This window comes from Phlebotomus papatasi, chromosome 1, assembly GCF_024763615.1.
Source record: "Phlebotomus papatasi isolate M1 chromosome 1, Ppap_2.1, whole genome shotgun sequence".
In the NCBI taxonomy this organism is placed as follows: domain Eukaryota; kingdom Metazoa; phylum Arthropoda; class Insecta; order Diptera; family Psychodidae; genus Phlebotomus; species Phlebotomus papatasi.
In genome coordinates this window covers 69,526,370-69,551,175 of record NC_077222.1, presented here as the reverse complement: position 1 = coordinate 69,551,175, position 24,806 = coordinate 69,526,370, and the positions used below count along the sequence as shown (strand labels likewise).

Here is a 24,806-nt window from a genome sequence, read left to right as displayed (position 1 = left end):
TAGTATATTATTCATCAGGAATTCACAACTTTAAATTCAATTTGTGCTCTCAATTCGAAACTTGAGCGATATTTTGTGAGATCAAGTGCTTTCAATGGATAATGTTTTGAATAATTGATTGAGATATCATATAGAAAAAGAACACAGAATACGTGAGGTTTTCCACCAAAAATGATATACAAAGAGTACGAGACTCTGATAGCTTATCAGAGTGAAATTGGTGCGAAGATCATTTGCCGAAAGACTGTATCGGATTTATCAAAAACATATTTTTTGTTGCAGGGAGATTTTTTTACCCGGTATTGTTGATAATTTTAACTCAAGTGAGGAAATAGCCCAATTGAGTATTTTTGGCAGTTCTTAGAAAGCCAATTTCCTGAACTTCAGAATGTCATTCAGACACACTCTATCTTATCTTTGTTTAAAAGCTTTTTTTTAACCTAAGTTTTGAGAAGTATTTAAAACGGCGACGTAATTTAATTTGTTATTGGGACCACCAGAAGAACTTTCAATTTTCAAGAACCTAAGAAGATTATGATGAATTATATCACAGATAGAGCTTTTGCGATGCATAATTACACAAAAAGATAATTCCTAAAATATCTTTATGTTTTTAAAACAGCGATAATTGTCATACAATTTGGGGAATTCCCATGGGAAGTCAAGTTTGGGCGAAGAATAGACATTTGCAAAAAATACAACAATTTTGCTGTTGTTTTGATTAGTTTACCTTATTTCAAGTTTTTTTTCATACAAAAACTTTTTTATTGATCAATATTTCAATCGAACGATTATTCTTTTATAATTTGAAGTTAATAAGTAATATTAATAAATCACACAGAAAAAAATATTTTGTAGAATTGTTCGTAAATGTTTGTGAATTCCTACTGAGCACTTACGAAATACTCGTAAGTCGTATAACCCACAAACAAGTTCGTAAAAGTTCGTACTTTTTTCACAAACATTGTTTGTAAGAAGATCATTTACTGAGTATTTTTTGTTCTTTTACAAACATTTGTTCGTAAATGTTTGTAAACACTCAAAAAAATGTTCGTCAATCCTGTCATTTGTTCGTTAAATTTTGTCAGACAAACAAAAATGTACGAACAAATGTTAGAAAAAGAAACAAAAAATGATCGTCAAGTGATCATATTACGAACAATGTTTATGAAAAAAGTACAAACTTTTTTTGTGAGTTTTCCGATTTACGAGCATTTCGTAAGTCTCCAGTAGGAATTCACAAACGTTTACGAAACATTTTTTTGTACAATAAAAGACATATTTTAAGTTATTAAAAAACCTTTACTATTGGAATGTTTAATGTAACTTTAAGAACACTTCTTCACATTCTAAAATGTGTTAAAGTCTTATGCCCTAGACACATTTACGACTTAAGCCGAGAGACGACTTAGTGGAAAATGATGAAAATGTAGCTTAATTATTATTTCGAATATAATTATGCTAAGCCGTCTCTCGGCTAATCCTCAGGTCTGTCGAGGCCCTTAGGGCCCAAATAGACTCAGGCTGATCCTCTAGAATATTTAGCGTGTAAGATTTCACAATAAAGGATTGGGTAAAGGGAAATTTATGCAAAGGACCTCTAATTAATGATCCTAAGACCTCGGTGTATGACAGTTTTGGATAAATATTTACTGCCAAATTTTACAGGCTAAATATTCTCGAGGATCATCAGCCTGAGTCTATTTGGGGCTTTACATAATTGTGCTTCTTTAATTAATAAATAAATGAATTTATTTATAAATTATTACTTGTGCCTCTAATTTTAAAATAAATTTTGATAGAATTAGAGGATTAAACTTTATATCTGGTTAAATTTACACTCTCGCTAGACTTACAAATATTTCTGACAATCTATTTTATTCTCAGGAAAAGTCATTCAAAAGCCTAATCTTAAAATATTTCAAGTATTTATTAAGCATTTCCTATAGAGACGCTCTGTAGCGTTTCTTCCTCTCTTCTCTTTTTCACTATTGTCTTAAAACAGTTTTATATTTTTTTTGCGAGATCTTGATTAGATTTTGCCAATTGATATGCACTGTGAAAAAAGCACAAGGATCATTAAAAAATAATCATAAAATAAAATAAGGAAAAACATTATTAAACGTTAAACGCAGAGAAGTCACGATAATGTAATTGTGGACATTGTGAAATTTTCCTATTGAAAAAGAGATCACGTTTATGGTCGTGGAAATTTTCCAATACTGATCCGTAATAGGTGTGCTCATAAAGGGAGAGCAATATCAATAAAAATGCATTAACGTAATTTGTCCCACAAGAATCTTTCCTTTTTCACTTTTCCATCAAGCTCTTGGAAATGCCCCGTGAGCTCTTGATGGTGTTTCGCGCAAGCATAACAATAATGAAATGGTTGGATAGAGAGGGATACTAAAAGAACTCAATGTAAGGTACCTTTTTTTTACTCACAATAAATTACTCTCTTCAATAAATTATTCTCTTTGGAGTACTTTCGAGCGCGCCTGATACAGGTGTGGTTAGTGCAGAAAATAGCACATAATATCGCGAAAAGTAACTGACGGATTGTAAGGAGTGACAAAATATTCTTTTTTCTACCCACTTTTTTCTTTCGCACTGGATTAAGGCAAGGAGCGAAAACTTTATTGAATTGGTATCTACGTAAGATGTGAAAGAGAAATGAATTTAGAAAAAATCGTTAAGAAATGGCTTAAATTCGTAAAATATCGAGTATATGTCGTGAACTTATTTGCAAAATCGTGAAGCATTCCTCATTTTTAACATCACAATATTATCTTCTTTGGGATATGGAACTTTTCGGTGGCAGTCAAAATCCCGAAAGCCAAAATCCCAAACGCTAAAATCTCGAAAAGGCCAAATCCCGAAAGCCAAAATCTCGAATGTTCAAAATCCTGAAAGGGATGAAATTATATGGAGGAAAATGTTTAGAATAATTTCCCAAGACACAGAAGATTTGCCTTTGCCTCCAGCAAGCGCGGGTAAAATCGTGGGAGTAGCTATGACACTTTAAGGAATTCGGGATTTTGGCTTTCGGGATTTTGGCGTTCGGGATTTTGGCTTTCGGGATTTTGGCTTTCGGAATTTTGACCGGGACCCGGAACTTTTGTGTCCAATATTTCATTTTTAGACACATTTCGTTGTTACATTTTCTCTTTTATTCGTTTTTGATCGTTTGGTCTCTTAAATTTACAATTCGATCTTTGAACATATTGTTTCTCAAAAGTGTATACAAATATCAGAAAATATCAGAAACGCACCGATATATTCCACCAGATAAACAGTAATTAAAATTAATCTCAAAGTACCACAAAAGTACTAGGATTAGGACAATAAAAAATTAGGAAGATTCCAAAAAATAATTCAAGTACTAATGTTAAATAAATCGTAGAATTGTTTTAAATGTTTGAATCCAGGACACTTGCATCATGGAGCGAGTCCTCTATCATTTGACCCATTGAGTGTCCTGTGTAACTGAATTCTATTCAGTTATATATCGAGAAAGCTTCCTCAATTCGACTCTTTTAAATAGATTAACATTTAAGCGTATGCTTCGGGAGAGAATGCAGAGAAAGAGAGTAGTGCCCTACATTTGCGATTTTAGCCGAGATTGCATTTCCATTAGTGACAAACCCGTCTGTCGGCTTAAGCCCAGAAACGGCTTAGTTAGTGGGAAACTGATGGGAATTTAGTCAAATCATTATTTTGATTATAATTACTTTAAGCCGTCTGTTGGCTTAAGTCATAAGTATGTCTAGGGCATTAGGCGTCAATAAGCAGGATTACAACCAAGGAAACAATGGCTTCTTTATAGTGATCCCCTTTTAGAGAATAGAATCATTTTGTCTGTATATGGTAAAGAAAACACCTCAATTTAGAATGTTTTTCGAGAAAGAAGATCCGGTTTATTTGTCGAATTTGCTTTCAAAAGTCTTTTGGAAAAGAAAAACTTCTGCCTGTCTAGGAATCTTGGTAATCTCGAAAGCAGCAAAATTTAATGGTTTCAAAATGATAAGTGAATAATTGTTTATCACTCGCAAGAATCGCGAAGGGTTTAAAATGAACCTTGTTTTTTTTTTTTAAAGTATAATGCAATTGTTGTAAGGAGTATAATATCCTTTAAATCAGTTAAGAGCATATCTTTGATGACCTGAAAAATCCTGTTGCTCCAAATAGAATATATTTCCTATATTGGGGAAAGTACTCTCCCTTCGAATGTTCATGTCTTCGAATAATGTGAATTTTCTTTAAGTTTTCCTAAGAGACTTAAACATTTCTATTAAATATTAGCTAGCTTATTATCAATTATTGATAATTATATCGATTATATCATAATTATGTGTAAGTCTTTTAAGAAACATAAAATAAATTCACATTATTCGAAGATATGAACGTTCGAAGGGAGAGTACTCTCCCCTAGGTACTAAGATGGTTGTAGGCTACCCTTTTTGTAGGACAGGGAATTCTATATAATTTTCTTTTGCCTAAAATTCCCATAATGATATAACTGGTTTGAAAATTCGACATCAAGTATTAATCCAATTAGATTTTTTACTGATCGAATTCAATTTTGCACTCATCAAAAAGCCATACCATACGATATGGCTTACCCAAAACCGATAGCATGTACATATCGTGTTCGCTTTTAATTCGAGTTATAAAAAGCACGTGGTATTATTACGTTGATTTAATTCACATGGTTTTAACCTCCTCTTCAATTATAAAATTATTGCGCGTGTGGATGCAATTGAGAGAATTCTATTTTTATTTTTTATCTATTTTTTTCTGGATTGTTTTTGGCTGCCTTTGGAACAGTAAGCTTATCAGTATTTCTTGTCTGCGGTCACTAATGATTTCACACATATCAACAAACTCCAACAATTAAAAGAATTCGTCAAAAGATTCTTTCAACTATCAGTGACACCGAAATACTAATCAATCTTCTAACGCTTTCGGCCTAATACAGGAAAGTGAGTACGGTATGGGGCGTATGTGGGCAAAAACGTTTCTGAATTCCTTTGTGGGATAACTAGCAGAGAGGGATAGAGTTTTTGCCATTCTTGAAGCTAATTATCGAGTCAGTCGTATTTTCCATTACGTTCACTGAACTGATTAAATTAATTTTCACATATTTGCACGTTTTAGCATCTTCGTGTATTAATGTTTCTTTACAATTATTTCTTTATTAAGATGATTTTTACGATTTCCTTAATGTTTTGTGTCGTAGTTTTCTGTGTAAGTTAAAATTGAAAATTGATGAATATTGCCAAATATCGTCAGAGTGACGGAAAAAGAGTCAGAAGAAGGTGGAAAGAACACCCAGCAGCAGAAAAAAAGACAGACACAGTATAAATGTGGAAAGTCCCCAATGACATTGAATTGTGTCTCGCTTGTCCAGAGAAGATTGTCTTGAGATTACGTTTCTTAATTTTTCACGAAATATTTGCATTTAACAGACAATTTTATATAATTTCTCTTTGTTTAAAATCTTCTTTTTTAATCTGCGCATTTTCCAACGAATTAATTGAAATGAGATTTGTTACTGTTTGAATAAATATTAGACATTAGGTTGTTAGAGAGATGATCTTCAAACAAAAAGAATTTATCATGAGAGTGCTTCGTGAAATCAATGAAATTTTCACTTTTCTAGCGAAATGTGAAGAGACGAGGTAAATTTATATTAGTGGGATTCCACCCCGGTTATATTACCACAATTTATGTAAGAAATAAGTCGATTGTACCTCGATATTTTTGTCACAGAGACAGCGAAGCACAAAAAAATACTCCTACAATTCATATAATTTTCTAAAGAGTTTTATCAATAGCACGATACAGATTGCACGCAACTTTTTTTTCTATACACGGTATCAACAATTTTCTGGGGTTTTTGGTGTAGTGTTTTATGCTGAAGAGTCCCCTTTTTTTTGATAAAAATAACTCTACAGAAGAAATATTTACTGGTGAAATAGTGATTGGCATTTTTGCATTTTTTATGTGTGTTTTGATTTTCATTTTTAGCTGTGCAACGGTTGGTATCAAAATTATGCTAATTAAAATCAAAATATTAGTTCCTGAAGAAATTAACGGAGTAAAAGTAATTGTCTGTGGGTCATTAAATTTGGCGATAAAATTGCAATTTTTTATTCTAAATCTCTTGATAATTGTAATTTAAATATAGAGTTGACTCACCCTTTATCGCTTGTTCCTTGCCTTGCGACTTTCACTAAATTATCAATTTTGAATCTTAAACCGTCTCGGAAAAAGATAATATTTTGCAATTTTTTTTACTAAATCGTAAATAGAATATTAGCCCTGAAGGGCCTATTCCATTACTGAAAAACTTTATAAAATAGAGATAGGATCTGTAAAACAGAGTTTCCGATGGGAGATTAGAAGTTGAAGATTGTGAACAGCTTATTGTTTTCTATTAACAATAATATCTTACCAAGACCGGTCAAATTGACCGGTTTAAGACCTTTTAAAATTAATACATATTTAAACGGTATAATGTCACTATTAAACCTTATCAATTTCTTAAAGAAACGCGTGAAATATATATTTCAGTGTTTAAATTTTATTTTTTTCCTTTTTCATGAAAAATGTGTTGAATATCTATCATTTGATCGAGCGCGCTAGGAAAAACGAGCAAATACGGTCGGTAGGTTTAGTGTTAAAATGTTTCGATCCAGAATCTTGAGCATAAAGACAAACCTCCTAATGCATAGGGTTATAATCTGACAGGCCTTCACGTCAGATTATAACTCAACAAACAGAATTGAGAACTTTTGGTCACGTTATCAAAAATTTGGGAAATACAGCCATAAGATGTATGATCGTTACCGAAAGGGAACAATTACTAAGCAAATACGCTTTAATACGCTCCTTTGTTTTGCTCATCTGAATTTCAAGGATGAGGGCAACCTAGTCTGGAAAGTCTCTATGCTTTGAAGAGACGCGGCCCACCTAGTCTTCGATGGATTGACGACGTAGACGAACGCCAACTATAAGGGATGCAGAACAATGTCACATAACAGGAGCTCAATGGGACAGGTTCTAACTCCTGAGTTAGGCCAAAATCAGCAGTTGTAGTATCTGTTAAGTAAGTAATATTTATACTTGTTCTCTTTTAAATACAGTAGTTCGCGAAATGAGTATTATTTCATGATCTCTAGTCTAACGCATCAAGAAACCATATCAGGCTCTTTACCGACTAGATTATTTGCGAGTTATTAAAAGAAATTCTCGACAAGGTGAACAATTATCAAAAAAATATGGAGTTCTTAAGAAACTTGTCAACGCTAAGAGAAACTGTCTTGCATAATTTTATGTTTTTGCTGTACAGTATGTGATATTTTTCACTGAAACTCAATCTCTTCTTAACTAAACTTTGTAGTAATATCATTTTTAATAATGTTTTTTAAAAAATGAATTAATGAAATTCGGGTGTTGTGAAATAGGGCTTACTTTTTCCGGCAGTGTAAATACTTTTCGCCACTCATTTTTTCCAAGCATTTTACAAGTGGCGCACCTTGCGGATATAGTCGAAACAGACGTGATTTTCGATTGATTTTTTGTTCCAAATAAAAAATGTGCAAAAAATAATTTGAAATACTCTAATAATTGTCTAGTATCGGTGTTATATAAAAAAAGTACTGTACCGTGTATTTTGGGAGTTTCCGACAGCTGCTGTTTCTTAAAATTCAATTAAAAACAAGTGACGAAAAAGTTCTTACACTATGGCGAAAAAGTGTTTACAAAGTGGCGAAAAGTACTGAATGCATTGCTGCAGGAAATGTATTTTTTCAACTGGATGCCCAAAAATTCCCGGGAAGTCTCCTGGTTCAATAGAGAGACAAGGCTTCAAAGCATTTGTACAAAAAATTTCATTTTATTTCGACAAAAATTGTGAGAATTACAAGGGTATCAAACCTTAAAATGGCGAAAAGGGCCTACTCTACCCTATAAGCTTAAGCAGTAAAATTACTATTATTTCAGTTCAAATTTACTAATTTTAAGAACGTAAGTTAAATTCAATCCTCTAATTAATACAAGCTGCTTAATAAAATTACAGTGCAAAAAGTGGGATAGAAGTATGTAAAAGGTTTAAGAAAGACAGGGTATAAACTTCGATTACAAGAGATTTTCTTGATCTAAATGATGTGCAAGACTCAAGACTTATTTTTCAGTTTTCTTTTATTGATCGAATTTGTAAATACTCAAAAAAGATTACATCCCTAATACCGTTTAGTTATCTTTTTAAGCATTAAATACAATAAATCTTCCTTGTTTAATAAAAATTCACATTTGTGCAAAATATTTAGTAAGTGGCAGAAAAGTATGCTCGAAAGTGGCGGAAAGGGGTGATAGTACTCTAACCACTCTAACAATGTTTCATTCATGATTCTTGATCATTTTAAATCTGATATACCGACGTCATCTTCCCAATTTGATTACAATATCTGTGTCTGCATTCATTGAAATCACATCCTCATTAGTTTTTGTTCGAATAGAGGGAGAAACAATGGAAGAAGACACCAATTAAGGTGGCACGAGCCCCGTGAGAGATTTTCTTTTTGTCGATTAATATCAGTTAATTGTGCGTTATCGCACCCCATTTCCTTCAACTGAAACTTTCTGATGAGATCAACCTGTGCTACGAAGTCCTGTGACGCGAGCCTCATCTATTCCGTTTTTCCACCACTGAGCACCTCCGCGGTTTTTGCCAGCGGCTGCTCGCGATGCTCGACTCGCGCTTCAGTCGGCGGCACAGTGAGAAATAACTTAAAATGATGTTGGAGGTATATTTGGACTGGCTCTACACCGCTTTCTGTCATTCCGTTCACGACTACCAAACGGTATCCACGCCTTGCTGTTAAGCATTTCTTCTCTTCGGTGTTAGGCGCATATAGAAGTTTAAATCTAACATCCACCAAAGTGGTATCAACAGGCTTCTGTTCTAGTGCAAAAGAGGAATATTGGGAAAATTGTCAACTGTATTGCTTCATAATTGGCCATTGAGGCACAATTAAAAGTTTTGTTTTTAATTTTCTGAAACGGTAATTAAAACAGTCAGGATTACATAAGTGAAAAGCTTTTTTAAAGAAATCTTCAAAGATCAAAAATAAAAGTTTAACTAAAAATAAAAATGAAAAATCGCGGTAAATAAAAGCACATTATAAAAGAGAGTGATTTGTGGTGTTTTTAGAATGTCTTTCACAAGAAGTTGATCTCACTACTAAATGAGAATTGTGATTTGAGAAAGTATTAAAAATCCGTTGTAAATTCTATTTTGAAGAAAGGTCTTATTGTGAAATTGTGTGTTATTCAAAATTGCTATGAACCATGATGAAACATTGGCACAGAGTGTATTAAATTTAAGATCAATGAGCTTTTACTATGCAGAAATGACAGAAATGATAATTGCCTTTTGTAAAGAGATGAGAAAGAAATAATTTAAGAGGCTGAAGAACATACTCCTATTATTTTGTAATTGAAAATAAAAGTGCGAAACATTTTTTTGTTCATTGCAATAATAAGATACTAAAAATATCTCTTATTCTCTTTCGGAACAATTTACAATATTTATTTTTTACACAAGCTGATAAAATATTTTGTGAGTCTGTTCTGTTGTTTTTTTTTTGTTGATTAAAGAAGAGAAACACGCTTTAATTCTTACACTATTCACATGATTAAATTTTCGTGTCGTCTTTTGTGAGAGAGATACCTTTTGTATAACTTTTTTTTTTGTCCAAAGAGAAAAAAGTGAAAATAGCATATTTTATTGGGGTCAAGTTCTTTCTTGTGGTTTCTTACTTTCTGGTGCAAGAAATAAAATTACTTAGTTTTTCCATTAATAAGTCAATGGTTATCGCATTTTAGGGACGATATTGAAGACAAATTGACTGAAGTAGTTTATAGAATTTCTTTTACAAAAAGCAACAAACAACGTAAATTGATTAGATATCTTTCTGTTTCTTTTATTTTCGTGCACCTACATTGTACGTCTCTTGGGAAAAAAATCCAGTGTGGTTTTCGCCAAATAATATTTTTCATCGAAAATAAAATTGAGTGAAAGGACTCCAAGGATCAGTATTGCAAGAAAATGTCTGCAGAAAATAAGGGTGAGTCTGAAAAAAAATTATTCCTAGCATTCACATAAATCTTCCTGGGTTAGTGTTTGATTTCCAATTAAAAGTATTAAGTTTCATCTGTAACTGAAAATGAGTGATTAACCTGTGTCGTTCTTAGAGTGATTTGTGGAGTCTATTATATTTATGAGATAGTAAAGGTGAATTTTACAGTTAATAGCAGGTGGTGAAATTAATTATACAATTTTAGTATCTCCAAACTACTATTATACTTGTCTCGTGGGCTGCTATTATGGAAGTTGTGTGCAGAATTTTAAATGGAATTGAGAAAAGATACGAAAGATATGGTGTAGAAAACGATGAAATTTCCTCATCTATTGAGGTGAATCAATTTCAGAAATTAATACTTCAATCTCTTTCTCTCTCTCTCAATATCGTGCAATTTTCAGGTGGAACATGTTTACAATCATATATGAAATGTTCTACCTGTCTTCACCGTTTGAGAGACAAAAATGAGACGTTACCTAACAATTTACTGATCAAATCACCAAAGGGTGAAAGCTCTGGAAGCTATATACGAGCAAGATCTCTTGTGAGATATAGCATAAACTATATAGTTGCTCCTTACTAGAAAACTATATAGCTGCTTTCTTAATAATCTTTGCTTAGAGCAAAAAGAGCTTCTCTTTTAACATGGCCAGAAAGTCCAATTGACCATGATTTAATGAATGAGGTGTATTTGAACTCCGATGATCGTAATGTTGGTGGTCAATTGAGTGCACCTTTCAGTGATGGTTGGATGTAATTAAACTTTCTAATCTGCCTTGAATCGCAACTTGATCAGAGAAGACGATTGCGATGATGCGCTAAAGCCTCTAAAGCATTTTATAACTTGCTTATTTTTAAGGTCGTGCACAGAAATGCAAATAATAAAATCATTTCTCAAGAAAATGCACCAAAGGAGAGAAAATGAACTAAAAGAAAAGTTTTATGGAATATCCATAAAAGTGAATCAACTTAGTATTAGATTCACTCATTTCTGTACATTCTACTATCTATACCAAAATGTGAAATTTTTTCGAGAAAAAAAAAATTAAACTATATGGAGAGAAGATACTCGTCGACACGTCTATTTTAATTACCAGAGGATTGTGCAAACTCACGCAAATTTTGCATACATGGCGTTTTTGCTTTTTCGATCTAAAAAGGTGTGCGTGTTTTTTTTTTATTTCATATCATCACCACCTATAAAGTAATCCAGGTGGGTTACTTTTAAGAGAAAAAAAAATTGTAATGTATGGCATTTTAGCATTTGTGCGTACACCCAGGAGAACAAGATCATTGAATTGCGGTGTTTGAGTGTCAATTTTTGCACCATTAGTCATTCATCATTAGGCCAATTTTGCATTGGAGATCAATAATTTTGCACGGAGAAGAGGTCGATGGAATGCCAACTGGAAGATTAGAATACACAGTGCTAAAAAAGCCTAGTAGCTTTGACTTTGAAAAATTATCTCTGTGAAAGCTGTTAAGATCAAGTATTTTTGAGGTGAATTGTATAAATATCTGCGGGATCTATATGGCTTAAATTAGATGTATTGACATATTTCACTTGGTAAAAAACGGAATTTTTTTTATTCTTTGAAATTATATTTTGAAAAGATGATAAATGATCCTAAAAAGATTTCAAAAGATCAATACAATTCTTCATAAATTGCTTTTTTTTTAAACTATGGTTTCATTTATCATATATTGATAACACGATAAATAATTCAAAAATTCAATAGATCAATTTTGGATTTTCAAAAGTACTTAAGTGTTTTTCTTCAGATTAGCGAAAAAAATGAAAAAAAAGTTATTGACCGATTAAAAATGAAGGATTATTTGAATTAAAAGAATTGTTCTAAACTTATTTTTCAAACTTATACAACATGCTAAAGTCAAAGTTTGGTCCAAAAAATTGCATCTCTTAAAAAAAAGAAACTGAAAAATTTCTAATTTCACGATTTTCTTCGAGTTTTCTTAGTTTAGTCATGAGACTTAAAAAAAAATTTAGTTAATTTTTCTGAGATAAGAATTACGAGCTGCAGATTTCCCGCCAATTAGGGTGTGTTGCGATGCGGTGCTCCAGTAAATTGCTCATTATTTTGTAAATATTTTTCTCAAAAACAAAATCATTTAAATATTTTAAATATGTATTAATTTATATTAAAAATTTCATGAAGATTGGTCATTTCCTTCTCGAAAAAAGTCGCGAAAAGCAGTTCAGTTTTGGGCTCCTAATTAGGGGATCGCTTTAAGGAAACTTTGGCTGTGAGCATTCGGACTCAGAGCTTATTTTTCTCAGAAGACTCTTTTTTGCAAATTTATTTTTTTTAGGTGTTATACATCAAAAAGATTTTATTGAATTTTTTTGAAAAGATCCCTAAATTGATTCATTTAAAAGTTTTATCCGTTTTATCGTTCATTTCGGAGAAACTTGAAAGATCCTTAATTATATGTTTGTTTTAGTGCTTTGCAGTTTTCATTTATAACTTTTTTTTAGACTCAAAATTCGATTACAAAAGTTTTTTGACGATAAATAAGCAGTGTTCAGTTTAGAACTTTAAACATAGTTAAATTTTTATGGAACTTTAAGAAAAAGGAATATAAAGTTGTATTACGAATCTCAAAAACGATATTTTAGACCTATTATTGTAAAAATTAGGTTATATTGTGACCAAAATTATTGTTTTATTGACCAAATTGAATATCTTATTGAAAAATTTTAATATTTAGTAATCAAGTTCAGCATTATTTAACAGTTCTTGAAAAAAAAAGATCTGTATTGACTTATGATTAGTTAAAAGTCCAAAGAAAAAAATTAAAGTGATTATTTCTCAAAAAATGGTCAGTAATTTAGAGTGAGATGGAAAAGCGTCCAAGCTTTGCCGAATGCTCGAACTCACGAGAAAGTGCTCTTTGTGAAGTATCTTTTAGTATATTTTTGAACCCATAGTAGGTTTAAACTCGTTAATAAATTGTAAGGAAATTAGTCCAAAATGGTAAAGTTGTTCCAATCAGTAAACTGAATCGTTAAACTACTGTTAATTGATTTTTTAATATTGCTTAATTTAAATGAGCTTTTGTTTGTTGAAAGATGAAAACAAGTAAAGTAAAGGCCCTGTAGCCGACTGGTTCCTCAATTAACGCAGTGGAATTATTTAACCATTTTTTTAACGTTTTATAGTCAATTTCTATGAAATTTTCACAGGTTTACATTATGTATGATGTAATAGATCTTATAATATTAGACTGGATAGACCATATTATAGGACATTTAACTAAGCTGAATAAATAACCCCACTGGCCGAGTTGAGGAACCGGCCGACTACAGAGCCATTACCTTAAACCCCTTAAATGCATATACGTTCATTTAAGTAGAATTTATCTTTAATTAAAATACCTTTCGTTCCAAAGGATTTCAGGAAGGATTCAGAGAAATTTCAAGACCTTTAAAAAAATCCAAATTTGAGCAAATTAAGTGCAAATTGAGTCTTATTGAGTGGATAGCATTTGACATTTTTAATAGTTATCTCCGAAACATATCCAAAAATAAGCGAAACCGTAGGAGTTAATTTTGAGAAAAATAAAAAAAAACATGTTCTTTTTAGAGATTGAAGAAGGATGGAGTAAGATACAGAGGAGTAGAAATGAGAAAGATAAAAGTACCTTCTATAGATAACGTCGAGAACTATTATTTCGCCTAAGACCGGAAGTCGATATCTCTACCCATTGAGCAATATCAATATTTTCAAAAATGAAACTATTTTTGATACTTTACCGATTGATTACCGATTGAACCCGATACAATTAATACCCTTCAACAAATCCAAATTTGAGCGAATCGAGTGAAAATTGAGCTGTGTAGAGTGGTTGACCTGTGGCCTTCTATAATTCAAGATGGCGATTTTTCCGGTCAAACGTAACAATAACGAAAGGTTCGCTTTTTCAGGTATACCAAAACATATGGGTTTTGGATTTGGAGAAGATAGTCGGCGGGGGGATGGGAGAAAGAAAGGAAACATCTGAAGATTGTCGTTTTTTTTGGGGTCACCGAAAACCGGAAATTTATATATATCGTTTAAGTTTCAGAGCGGTGACAAGTTGAAAAAAGCGGGATTATTATTATTATTTCTTATTAACGCATTACTAAAATTAAATCAAGGTATACGTATAATCATTTTGAATAGAACTAATAGTTAAAATTTTGATTGATCTTTAGACTTGAGATCTAGTTCTAAACAAAACAAAAAAGAAGAAAAGTGCTAAGTAATAAATATTATTTCCAATTCAATTCAAATTTACAAATTTTAATAACGTACCTAAAGCAAATTCAATTTTCTAACTCTAAACTAAAAGCTTCAAGAACTCTGAGAATTCATAAAACTAATACAAGGTTCTTTGGTAAGAAGTGTTTTAAATTTCTTAAATCCAAATAAACTAATTTAAACTATTTTCCAAAATTTAATTATAGTAATACTCAGTTATACAATAACACGCACATAAAACACTCTATTTAGTTCATTTGTTTTTTTTGTTTTCTGATCTATAATAGAATCTTTCTGTGCTGCTATTGACGACCCGTGACCTTTGCGATACTTAATGTGTTATTTGGAGAGAAAAATTGCATAAAATAGTGCCATAAATGAACTCTTTGGGGGAGCGCATTTAGCAGCCTCTAGGGCTTCAATTCACTTGATTAATGCTATGTTCCCCTTTTTTGCATGAATCTCACACAATTTGCACACGAGTGGCGACTAAGTAAATTTACATGTGTGTCCAAAAAACAGTAGCTTTTTGCATATATCTTACCCATGTGGTGGAAAGCTCTCATTTGAGCACGAAAGTAAGAGTAAAATTGCTATTTTCAAGGTTGTCAGTCAATAACCGCTCTCTCGTGGTGTCAATTCTTTGGCACCGTGCGCGTGAATTGCATGGGAATTAGATGAAAATATACAATATGTGCATATATGTATATATGATTGAGTGTTCTTGCACTTTGAGTTGCACATTTTATTATGATATTGAAAGAGCAACCCACAGGTGTCTTCCACCTCTTCAATTTTCGTACCATTAGCAAATTACCACCCAAGATTGCAATTATGTCACTCACCCATTGAGAATCACTTTTCTGCGTGTCCCAAGATATAAATCAAATAGACTTTTTTTGTAACGATCAATTTCTTCTATATAAACGTATTATACGACTTTAACATGAACTCACAGCAATGTGTTTACAGCAAATGAAGAAATACATTGTTGTATTGTAAAAATCGACATGCCTTTTTAGGTTGGTCTTTTTTTTTGCAAATGTCTCACTAATTGATCAAATGAAGAATTGCATATTTTCAGGAATGAATTGCAACTTTTAAAGAATTTTATCTTGATCTAAATCCATTGTTTATAATCTATAAAAATTCGCGAAATTTTGATTGTGATTTAAATGCCACTAACATTTTGTTTGAGAGACAGAAAAAAAAATGAATAAAATGTGAGATTGAAAGTGTGTGAACGACAATGTATTTTGGAATGAGGTACATGAGCAATTAAAATTGAGAAAATTTATGTAAGAAATTAGTAAATGTTACGTGATATTGTCTCATTTAGCTTCTTCACTTGCATTGAAAAAAAAAGCCTTCCTTTAAATATGCGAAATTTAAAGTATTTTATGTCTCATTAAATAAAAGAGAAGGAATGGATACATAAGGCAAAATAATTGCAGTTTCGTTAGATAAACGATCTATGTCGAAGATATTCCAGTGTATAAAATTATGTAAAAATATTTCACAAAATTTATTCGACTTTTTAATTTCTTCCGTAATGGTTGGATTTTATAAAATTACCTTACGCTAGACACCTATATAATTACACTTAAATTGCGAAGAAGTATCTAATAATGTATGGATATCTCAAAATAAATTTATAAAGTAATGCATAAGTATTTTGAAACAACACATATACTTTGCATTTGCATACATTGTACTTGTTAAAATATAGTTGCACAACTCGTTTCTTAAAAAGATTTTTCGAATTGGTAGATTCTTTAAAATATCCTTTCTTAATCATCAATATTTGGTGTTATTTTTCTATTTTAATGTTGTTGGAACGATAAAGAAATTATTTTTGCATAACATTAATGTTCTTGCTCAAAATCTTGCACATTAGTTAACCCTTTAAGGACGAGAGGGTCAAAAATTAGGGCTCAGAAAAAATCACATTTTTAACTTTTAAAAGCAAAATCGAACTTTTGAAGGCCATAGGAAAAATTTCATTTTTGGGTCACCGGTGACCCAATCGTCCTTAAAGTGTTAAATACTTCAGAATTGGACCATTTTTTTTACAAGAAAAGTGTCTTCGTTTTGTTACATATTTAGATTTTGGTAAGATATTTAATTTTGATATCGAAAATATTAATTTAAGAAAAGCCTTGTGATAATACCCCCAAAATTCAACTCACAGCACAATCGAATTTTTAAGCATTTCGAGTTACAAGGATTCCAATTTGCACGCATTTCGTGGTCCCCTGCAAAGAATCTCAGCTACCAAAGGCTAATCTAGGCCAATCACTGAAAATAAAAGTTCATTGAAATCAGTTAATAAACATTAAAGATAGAGTTCGGTCCATTTGCATATAAAAAGAGTCGGCGTACAGTAGGTTGGAATAGAGACGAATGGGACCCATCGTTAGAAAGATATCGATCTCAGATACAATATATACTACAATTTCATCAAAATCGCATCATAAACACCGAAAATGTCATGATATTTTCGATTATAGCTCAGGTCAGGGAACATCGATGGAGGAGTACGACTCACTGTTGGAACGGTCTCGGTCTCGACCTCAGCTACAACATACTAAAATTTAAAGAAAAACTGCGTCTAGTTTTCGAAATATTGGAAATTTAATTTTCGAAAATCGATTTTTCGATTATTCGAATCTTTGATTAATCGGATGAAGTTCGGGTATCAAAAAGGTTGTAGTACTCCACGAGGGCTTCTCAAAACAGCAAAAATTTTCAAATACTGGTAATTAGAACCGGAGACCCGGCGATTTATGAATTTAATTTTTGACGCCTTATAGCTAGAGTTAATAGCTAGGGTTAGGGGGCTTCATTTTTATTAATCGAAAGCTCTTACTTACTTACTTACTTATCCGGCGCTACAACCAATTACTGGTCTTGGCCTGACTCAGGCAGGACCCGTCGTCACTTGAGCCTGTTACGCGCCACTGTTCTCCAATTCCGCATCCCTAATGAGCTGGCGTCCTGGTCCACGTCGTCGGTCCATCTGAGGCTGGGTCGGCCTCGTCTCCTCGAAGCATAGAGTCCGCCCCTAAAGACTTTCCAGGCTGGGTCGTCCTCATCCTTGCGAACCAGATGACCAGCCCACCGGAATCTATTGAGGCGTATTTGCTTGACGACAGTTACCTCTCGGTGTAGCGCTCATACACCTCATGTTTGTATAGGCTCCGGAATCGTCCCTCCTCACATATGGGGCCAAAAAACCGTCGTAGGATCCTCCTCTCAAACACGGCTAAGAGTTCGCAATTCTGTTTGCTGAGGACCCACGTCTCAGACGAATACGTTAGGATTGGCAGGATCATAGTCCTATACAGCAGTAGCTTAGTCTTTATGCTTAAGGTTCTGGCCCGGAAAACTCTTGAGAGACTGAAATAGGCTTTGTTGGCTTTCAGCAGCCGTGCGCGGACTTCTGTTGAGATGTTGTTGTCGGCTGTGATTGTTGACCCAAGGTACACGAAGGAGTAAACAACTTCAAAGTTGTAGTCCCCCATCCGGAGCCCTGTTTGACCGATGGTCTTCGTAGATGTTGCCGGAGCGAAAGCTCTTAGGTCCACTTATAACCCACTAAAGCTTGAAATCGATCAATGCCATAGCCATAGGGACTGAGTTATTGAAAAGACAAAATTTGGGGATTTTTCAAAATGGTGGAAAAGGAGATACGGGGGTGGTTCCGATATCATTTACTTCTAGCCACCTAACGACATTTAACCATTGTCGAAAACCGTTCTCTCTCCAGAAGCGTTTATACTCCGGACGGGACGAGACGTCCACGAAAATCAATTTTTGTCGTATACGATATTCGTGATCTATGAGTGCCACAACGTATAGATGCAAAATTTGGGCCCGATCTGACGATGTCGGATTTCACCGCAGACTACACAAATTGAGATTGTAAAGAATCTTAGCTAATAACCACTAAGAAGTACGAAGTTTTGTAGGGCTTGCACTTCTTGGTTTTCATTGAATTACCGAGACCCCTTTTGCAGCTATCAAAGCACGATTTTTTGATTAGAGTTACGATTAGAGATTAGGATTTCTGGTGAATGTTACAAATTTCAATTTATCACAATAAAATTCAATTTCGATTTGATCGGAAGAGATAAGAGAATGTGACATTCGAGCACTAAAAAGTTCAATTCCAATTTATTAGAATTTCACGAAATTGAAAAGGATTAGGACCAAAATTATCAATGAATTTCGATTTTTTACTAACCAAATATTTTTGCATTTAAAAAAATACTGGAAATTTGATAAAAATACTCTTGATAATTTGTGCGAAATGAGATAGGCCATTCCTTTTTCACAACTGCGACATTTGCATTTCAATTTTCTAAGGAAGAGAGCAATTCGAAAAGGTATTCTCTGATAATCCTATAGTACTTTAGCATGTCTACAGCATATTTCACAGAATATTCACAGGTTGAATTGGTTGAATTAATAGAGCACTTTGGGAATAAATAACAGTAATTTAGAACGTTCAATTTTCCCACCATGGGATTCCTTAGTAGAACTTCCGTTTGAGAATCAAAATAAGCAAATGTTTTTGGTTCAGTGATTGCGTGAAATGCATTATTAATTTCACATTTTTTTATGCGTCAAATTGACCAACTAATAAAATGGAACTTATTCAAGGAGAACCTTTGATAAAAATCTTATCTAAATGCACGCTAATCTCTTTCACATTGAGCCAAAAATGAGATTGTAAAAAGTATAATGTTTTGAGGCATCAGAAAGATTTATGACTTTTTTGTTGATTCTTCATTTAAGCGTAATAGATTTGCACCTGTTAATCTTATAACTGGTGTGTTTTAAGAGTGATTAACGGAGTTCTCACGTATAGACCAAGAAATAATATTTGATTAGCAATTTATTGTCTTTCTATGGTGCTTAAGTGTTGCAGCACGCTTTGAGTAATGTTTGATTGTAAATGATAAGAAAATATATTGCCGGTGTAAAGGGTGCATGCTGAAAATAGTCTCTTATTTTGTAGTTACTCTCCTTTTCACTAATATGGGCAATTAACTTCTGGTGCACAGCAGCCAAGTTGTTGACTTTCTTATCTTTTAAAGTTGCAATGTTAGCAAACTTGCTTATAGGTATGGTCTTGAGCGAGATTATCAAAGGAAGAAAAAAAAACTATAACTAAAAGAGACGTTAAAAATAATCTCGGCAATTAATGAATGAACTCAATTTTGTATGTTGGAAGGAAGGAGGGTCAACTACCTCGTCGATAGACAAATGTGACATAGATATTTAGCATAAAATATATGTAATTCCATCAACTAAACTGGATTGACAAGTGAATTGTCGCCCGAGCTGAATTTATATATATTTTGCTCATGTTCTTCACACAAATAAACGTCGTGTTTAACTCTCAAATTATTCTTAAGCTCCTTTTTAATTCTCACTCTCTTCTGCAATTTTTCATTGCGACACATAAAAATTATAGTGTTTTTTTTATAATGCACTTCCGAACTGGTTTTTGCACTCTAATTCATCAGATTGCAATTCATCAAGCACAATTTATCGACTACACCTCTTTTATCTCATTATTCTTTCAAATTGTTCGTGTTTAGAGGTTTTATTGAAACCTAAAGTCTCAAATATTTTATAACAAATATAATATGATTTTAGTTTGAGAAAGGATTGTTAATAAAGTAAAAAGTTTTAAGATTTTCTGTCGCGAGCACATATAGGATTTTTTTCATTTATGTAACACTCTTTCATTTCTTTTTAACACTTTAACGTGCTAAATGAACCTGACATTGAACGCTAATTAATTGGCAGAAAAAAGTCAATATTTCTTCTCTCCTTTCATTTTGTTCACATCTCACCGTGAACAATTAATTATATATGCACAACGTGCAATAATGTGCATTTTTTCATGGGCTATTTTTAGTCAATTTTGTCTGTTATCGGCTTCTAAAAGGTAATCACGAAAAAGCTTACAATGAAAGAAGATCAATTAATAAATCAAATTTTCCCACGTCTGGGGCCTAAAATTAAACTTTCAAAAGAGAATGGCTATCTCCGACCCCCTCGGATGTTTTCATATCTATACGTAGTGTCTGCGTAAACCACTCTTCATAACATTCCAAAATTTTCCTATATACGTCCACATTTGAGACATAAGCATTTGATCCTACAGTCTTATGTCTCAATTCAAAATCATTATCAAAGATTTCTCTTTAATGCCCATATAACACTTATTGTAGCCTCTTCCAAGGTTGTCTCTACATCGTATGGTATTACTAAAATAGAAAGAAAAGTCTCAAGATATCAACATGGTGTGATTCATAGAAGGACGGCTCTAAAGAAATTATCTTCCTGCGGTGAAATAAACTTCAAATGTTTCGGGGACAAGAACTTTCAAAAACATCAATGAACTATCCAAATTTTCAATTTACACATGACTTTTAAATTTTGCATCTTGCAACAGTAAAAGAATTCATTGTATGGGAAAAATGGCATAGGTCGAATTGTAGTTAAATGAAAATTTCACATTGTTTATTGAGTATATTCTAAATTAAATAAAATTTTAACACGGGAGAAATATTGCATCATATTTTTGCTAATTTTGCAAAGCTCTTCAAAATTACAAAATTGTATTTGAAGTAGCTTATTGCAGCATGAAATTTCGGATTTAGATTATCTTGCAAAAATTTTTATTCTTCGATTGTGTAAATGGATTATAAACATATTATCAGTCCTTGATTGTGTTGCGTCGATTAAAATACTGGAACGTGTCTCCAATTGCTAAATAAATATTTTCTCAAACACTTATTTTCTGTACTTAGGAAAATTTGAGTAGATTCAAATGAAGCTTCAGAGGGGTAACTCGCTATAGGAATCAAGCTTTTGATTTTCGAATTTATTAGTCTTTAAATAAATAAGTTCTTCCGGTGGCAGCCAAAATCCCGAAAGCCAAAATCCCGAACGCCAAAATTCCGAAAAGGCCAATATCCCGAAAGCCAAAATCCCGAATTTTCGAAATGCTGAAAGAGATGAAATTATATGGAGGAAAATGTTTAGGATAATTTCCTAAGACACAGAAGATTTCCCTTTGCCTTTTGGCTTTCGGGATTTTAGCGTTCGGGATTTTGAACCGGACTTAGTCCACTTTTAAAATTTTTTAGTAAAGCTTATTTTTCTTTAATTAAACTAAAATGTAAGCTTAATCTGCGCAATAAGGTTCGCCTTATTGACTAATCTTTCGTTACCACCTCCAACTGCTCTTAAAAATTTAATCTCAAGCTGAAAACCGTAAGTTGACATCTCTTATTGTTCTTTCTCCAAAGGACAATACGTTGAAGTAGAAGACGAACATGAAATTCGAAATCTGAACTAAAAAATTAAAAAAAAGTTAAATATTAAATCAAGTAAAAAATTACTGGGATTGAGGGGTTACTACGTAGGTTTTGCAACTTAAAAGAAAAAAAAATAGATTAGTACAACATGCCATACATATTTTCTGAATAACTAATAAAATAATTTCATTAAGATTTTGCACACTTCTCCTAGATAGAACAAAAAAAGTTTGAAAAGTAGTTTATCACTTTTGTTTTCTTTAATTAATTCTTAAAATACTGAAAAGATAATAAAAATATAGACATTGTTTTGGCTAGTATTTCAGCCACTTTAAGTGTAATTTCGGCCACCTTGTGTGAAATAACTAATATAATAGAAAATTTCAAAACGTCATACAGGACGAGTTTAATACTTATTTTAATAGATTTATATGATCCACAAGCCCTGAGATCTTCCGTGGAACTTATTCTGAAGAGTTGACCTTAGACACCCCAAATTTACGCGTAGATTCCTGTAGCGACTTGCCGTTCCTGAACTCTTCCAATGCGTTTTCTCCATCATAAAGGATGCTTTTTTTCTTTCTTTGGGAATTTTACAACCTAGAAATTGAAAAAAAGATCTCAAAAAAATAAGTAGGGTAAAGTGATACAAATTGGACATAGTGTTACAAGTTGGACAATTCCCCGGTACAAGTTGGACATGGTTTTTTTCTTGATAAATACAGTACAAAATTTGTTTTTAAGCACAAGGAACCAAATAATGAAACTAAAGCATTAAAAATATACAAATAAAAATGAAGTACTAAATTTATCAAGAAAAAAAGCCATGTCCAAATTGTACCGTTGTCCAACTTGTACCACTTTACCTTATTTTTCGAAAAGCAAAAGATCTGGTAGAAATAGTAAAAATTACTTCAATGGAGAGAGGCTTGCAAAATGTCTATTTTTGTATACGAATTACGTGATTCAAACTGTAAAATTTCACTCGGAATCTATAGAACGCTTCTTTATTTACATAAATAAAAATAATCTTTAATGAACACTAATCAATTTTAATGAAAAACTTGGAATTAAAATAATTTAAACTTCACCACAAACCACTGGAGATCCGTCACATTTTTTGTAATATTGTTTTCACACCGAAGTTTCTATAAACGGAACTTTAATTCAATAAATAATTTTAAAGAAAATAAATTTTATTAACTATTCAAATATATTTTAAGTAATTTACTGGCTTGGCCGAAATTGCACTCAAAGTAGCTGAAATTTAAAACTGGCCGAAGTTTAGCACTCTCACCATATTAAGTATTTTAATGAAGGATTTACTTATTTTTCCTTAATCATAACTTGTAATATAATAAGGTGATTTTTTTTAATTCACTTTTTTGAATCCAAAAGTTCTATTTTCCTTTTTTTCAAAAATACTTCGTTTATGTTCGTGATTGATTCACTTGTTAACGGAAAATATTTGCGTCTTTGACTTCAGACGAATCTTCTATAAGTTTTCTTGTGCATCGCAAGGATAGTTTTTTTTAAAGGGATATCTGATAATCAAGTGCCAGAGTTCAAAAAATAAATAAAAATTTAAGTCAAAAGAGTAAAAATAATAGTAATAAGAATGCAAAATAGAGTAGTGTTCTTTCCAAATAGGGGGTAGTGGGGTACCTTTGAATTGGGTCAGCTTCAAAATTGGGCTTTTTCTCCTGTTTTTAATCGAACTTACTGTGGTAAAATTTAGCTTCACATATCAATTGTGAAGCTGAATTGTATGATGATAAGGCTTAGTTCTATCTAAAAATTGATGAAAAAAGTCTAATTTTAAAGCTGGCCCAATTCATAAGTGCCCAACTACCTCCTACAGACATTGGGGAAGGTTTGGATTCGGAGTCGAACAGCTTTGGAAAAATTAATGTTACTAAGCTGTCATATCCCCTGACGTTCATTGACCCGTATCAATTTAATTTAAGAGTTTACTTAAAACATTTTTATTGTATTGAAAATGTAATTTCAGAATGTATATTTGCTTTTTAGCTTCGAGACAGCTATTAACCCTTTAAGAAAGTGGATTTCTTCATTCTGAAGTTCTTTTCTTCATTCATTCTTAAAGAAGAAATCTTATAACCAGTTAATAAAAGTAAATTTTATTTTTCTGATCATGCTTAGTTTGTTGATAGGGGTGGTCATTCTATTTTGACTTTGTCTCTTTTTTCGCTGAGTGTAGAATTCATAGCTTATCAATTAGTATTGATGATTGAATTTGTTACTTGTGAATCCTGTCTGGAAGGTATACTTATGACTTCATTCAGTTCAAATAAACATCCAGTTGCATCTAACATTGCACTAGAAACGCTCGTGTTTCTAATAGAAGGTTGTGAAAGTTCTTAGTTGAAAGTGTTTCAAAGTAAGGCAAATCACAAATGATTCCTATAATTTCAAAGCTATGGAACCGTGAAAATTTGAAAGAAGGTTAGTTAAAATTGCACCATGGAAGGAATAAAAAAGAGTGTCATTGGTAATTTTAATTGTTTTACTGGGAGAAATTTAAATGGTAAATGTAGAGTTACAAGTTACAGTGGGTTAATAAATAATGGAGAGGGTGTTTCAAAAACAGCAACTTGTGCCATAATAGTGATTTGTCACGACATTTTCACATGTGTGTACAGAGCAAAAAATACTATATTTATTTTATTTACATTCTCTATTAGGATTTATCGCGGAAGACTTGGTACATTTTGCTAATTTGTGCAGCTACTTAAATGGAGAGGTAGTGCAATTTACGCTGTTAAGACATTAAACACAAATGTGCCTTCTCACACCTTCTAATTTGATCACTATACACATATTGATAGGGAGATTAGAGCAGAAGGAAAAGACGGCTTTTCTCTTATAGTGAAGAATATACATTTTTTGCACACTTTCTACACTCGAACTACATTTAATTTAATATTTATTTTATGGCCAATTATTCCATGTGCTTTGTGTGTATATCTGTGTTCATTGAATTGACAAAAAAGGCGCGGTTTATTCATTGATCGCGAGCTGGAAAACATGCCATA

At 32.4% G+C, this 24,806-nt stretch overlaps 1 protein-coding gene across 2 annotated transcripts in view; it reads left to right on the top strand.

Annotated features, from left to right (window-relative positions):
- The first annotated feature begins 8,761 nt into the window (after nt 1-8,761).
- Nucleotides 8,762-24,806, top strand: part of LOC129799122 (aquaporin AQPAn.G-like) — a 60,227-nt gene continuing 44,182 nt past the window's right edge. Inside the window, exons 1-2 of one of the 2 annotated variants that reach the window (XM_055842784.1) lie at nt 8,762-9,068; nt 10,037-10,133. In XM_055842784.1, the coding sequence (XP_055698759.1) occupies nt 10,115-10,133 (19 nt within the window). In that variant the 5' untranslated portion in view covers nt 8,762-9,068; nt 10,037-10,114. Of the gene's footprint in view, nt 9,069-10,036; nt 10,134-24,054; nt 24,217-24,806 lie in introns of those variants that run through there. The other variant, XM_055842775.1, reaches the window with a different exon arrangement.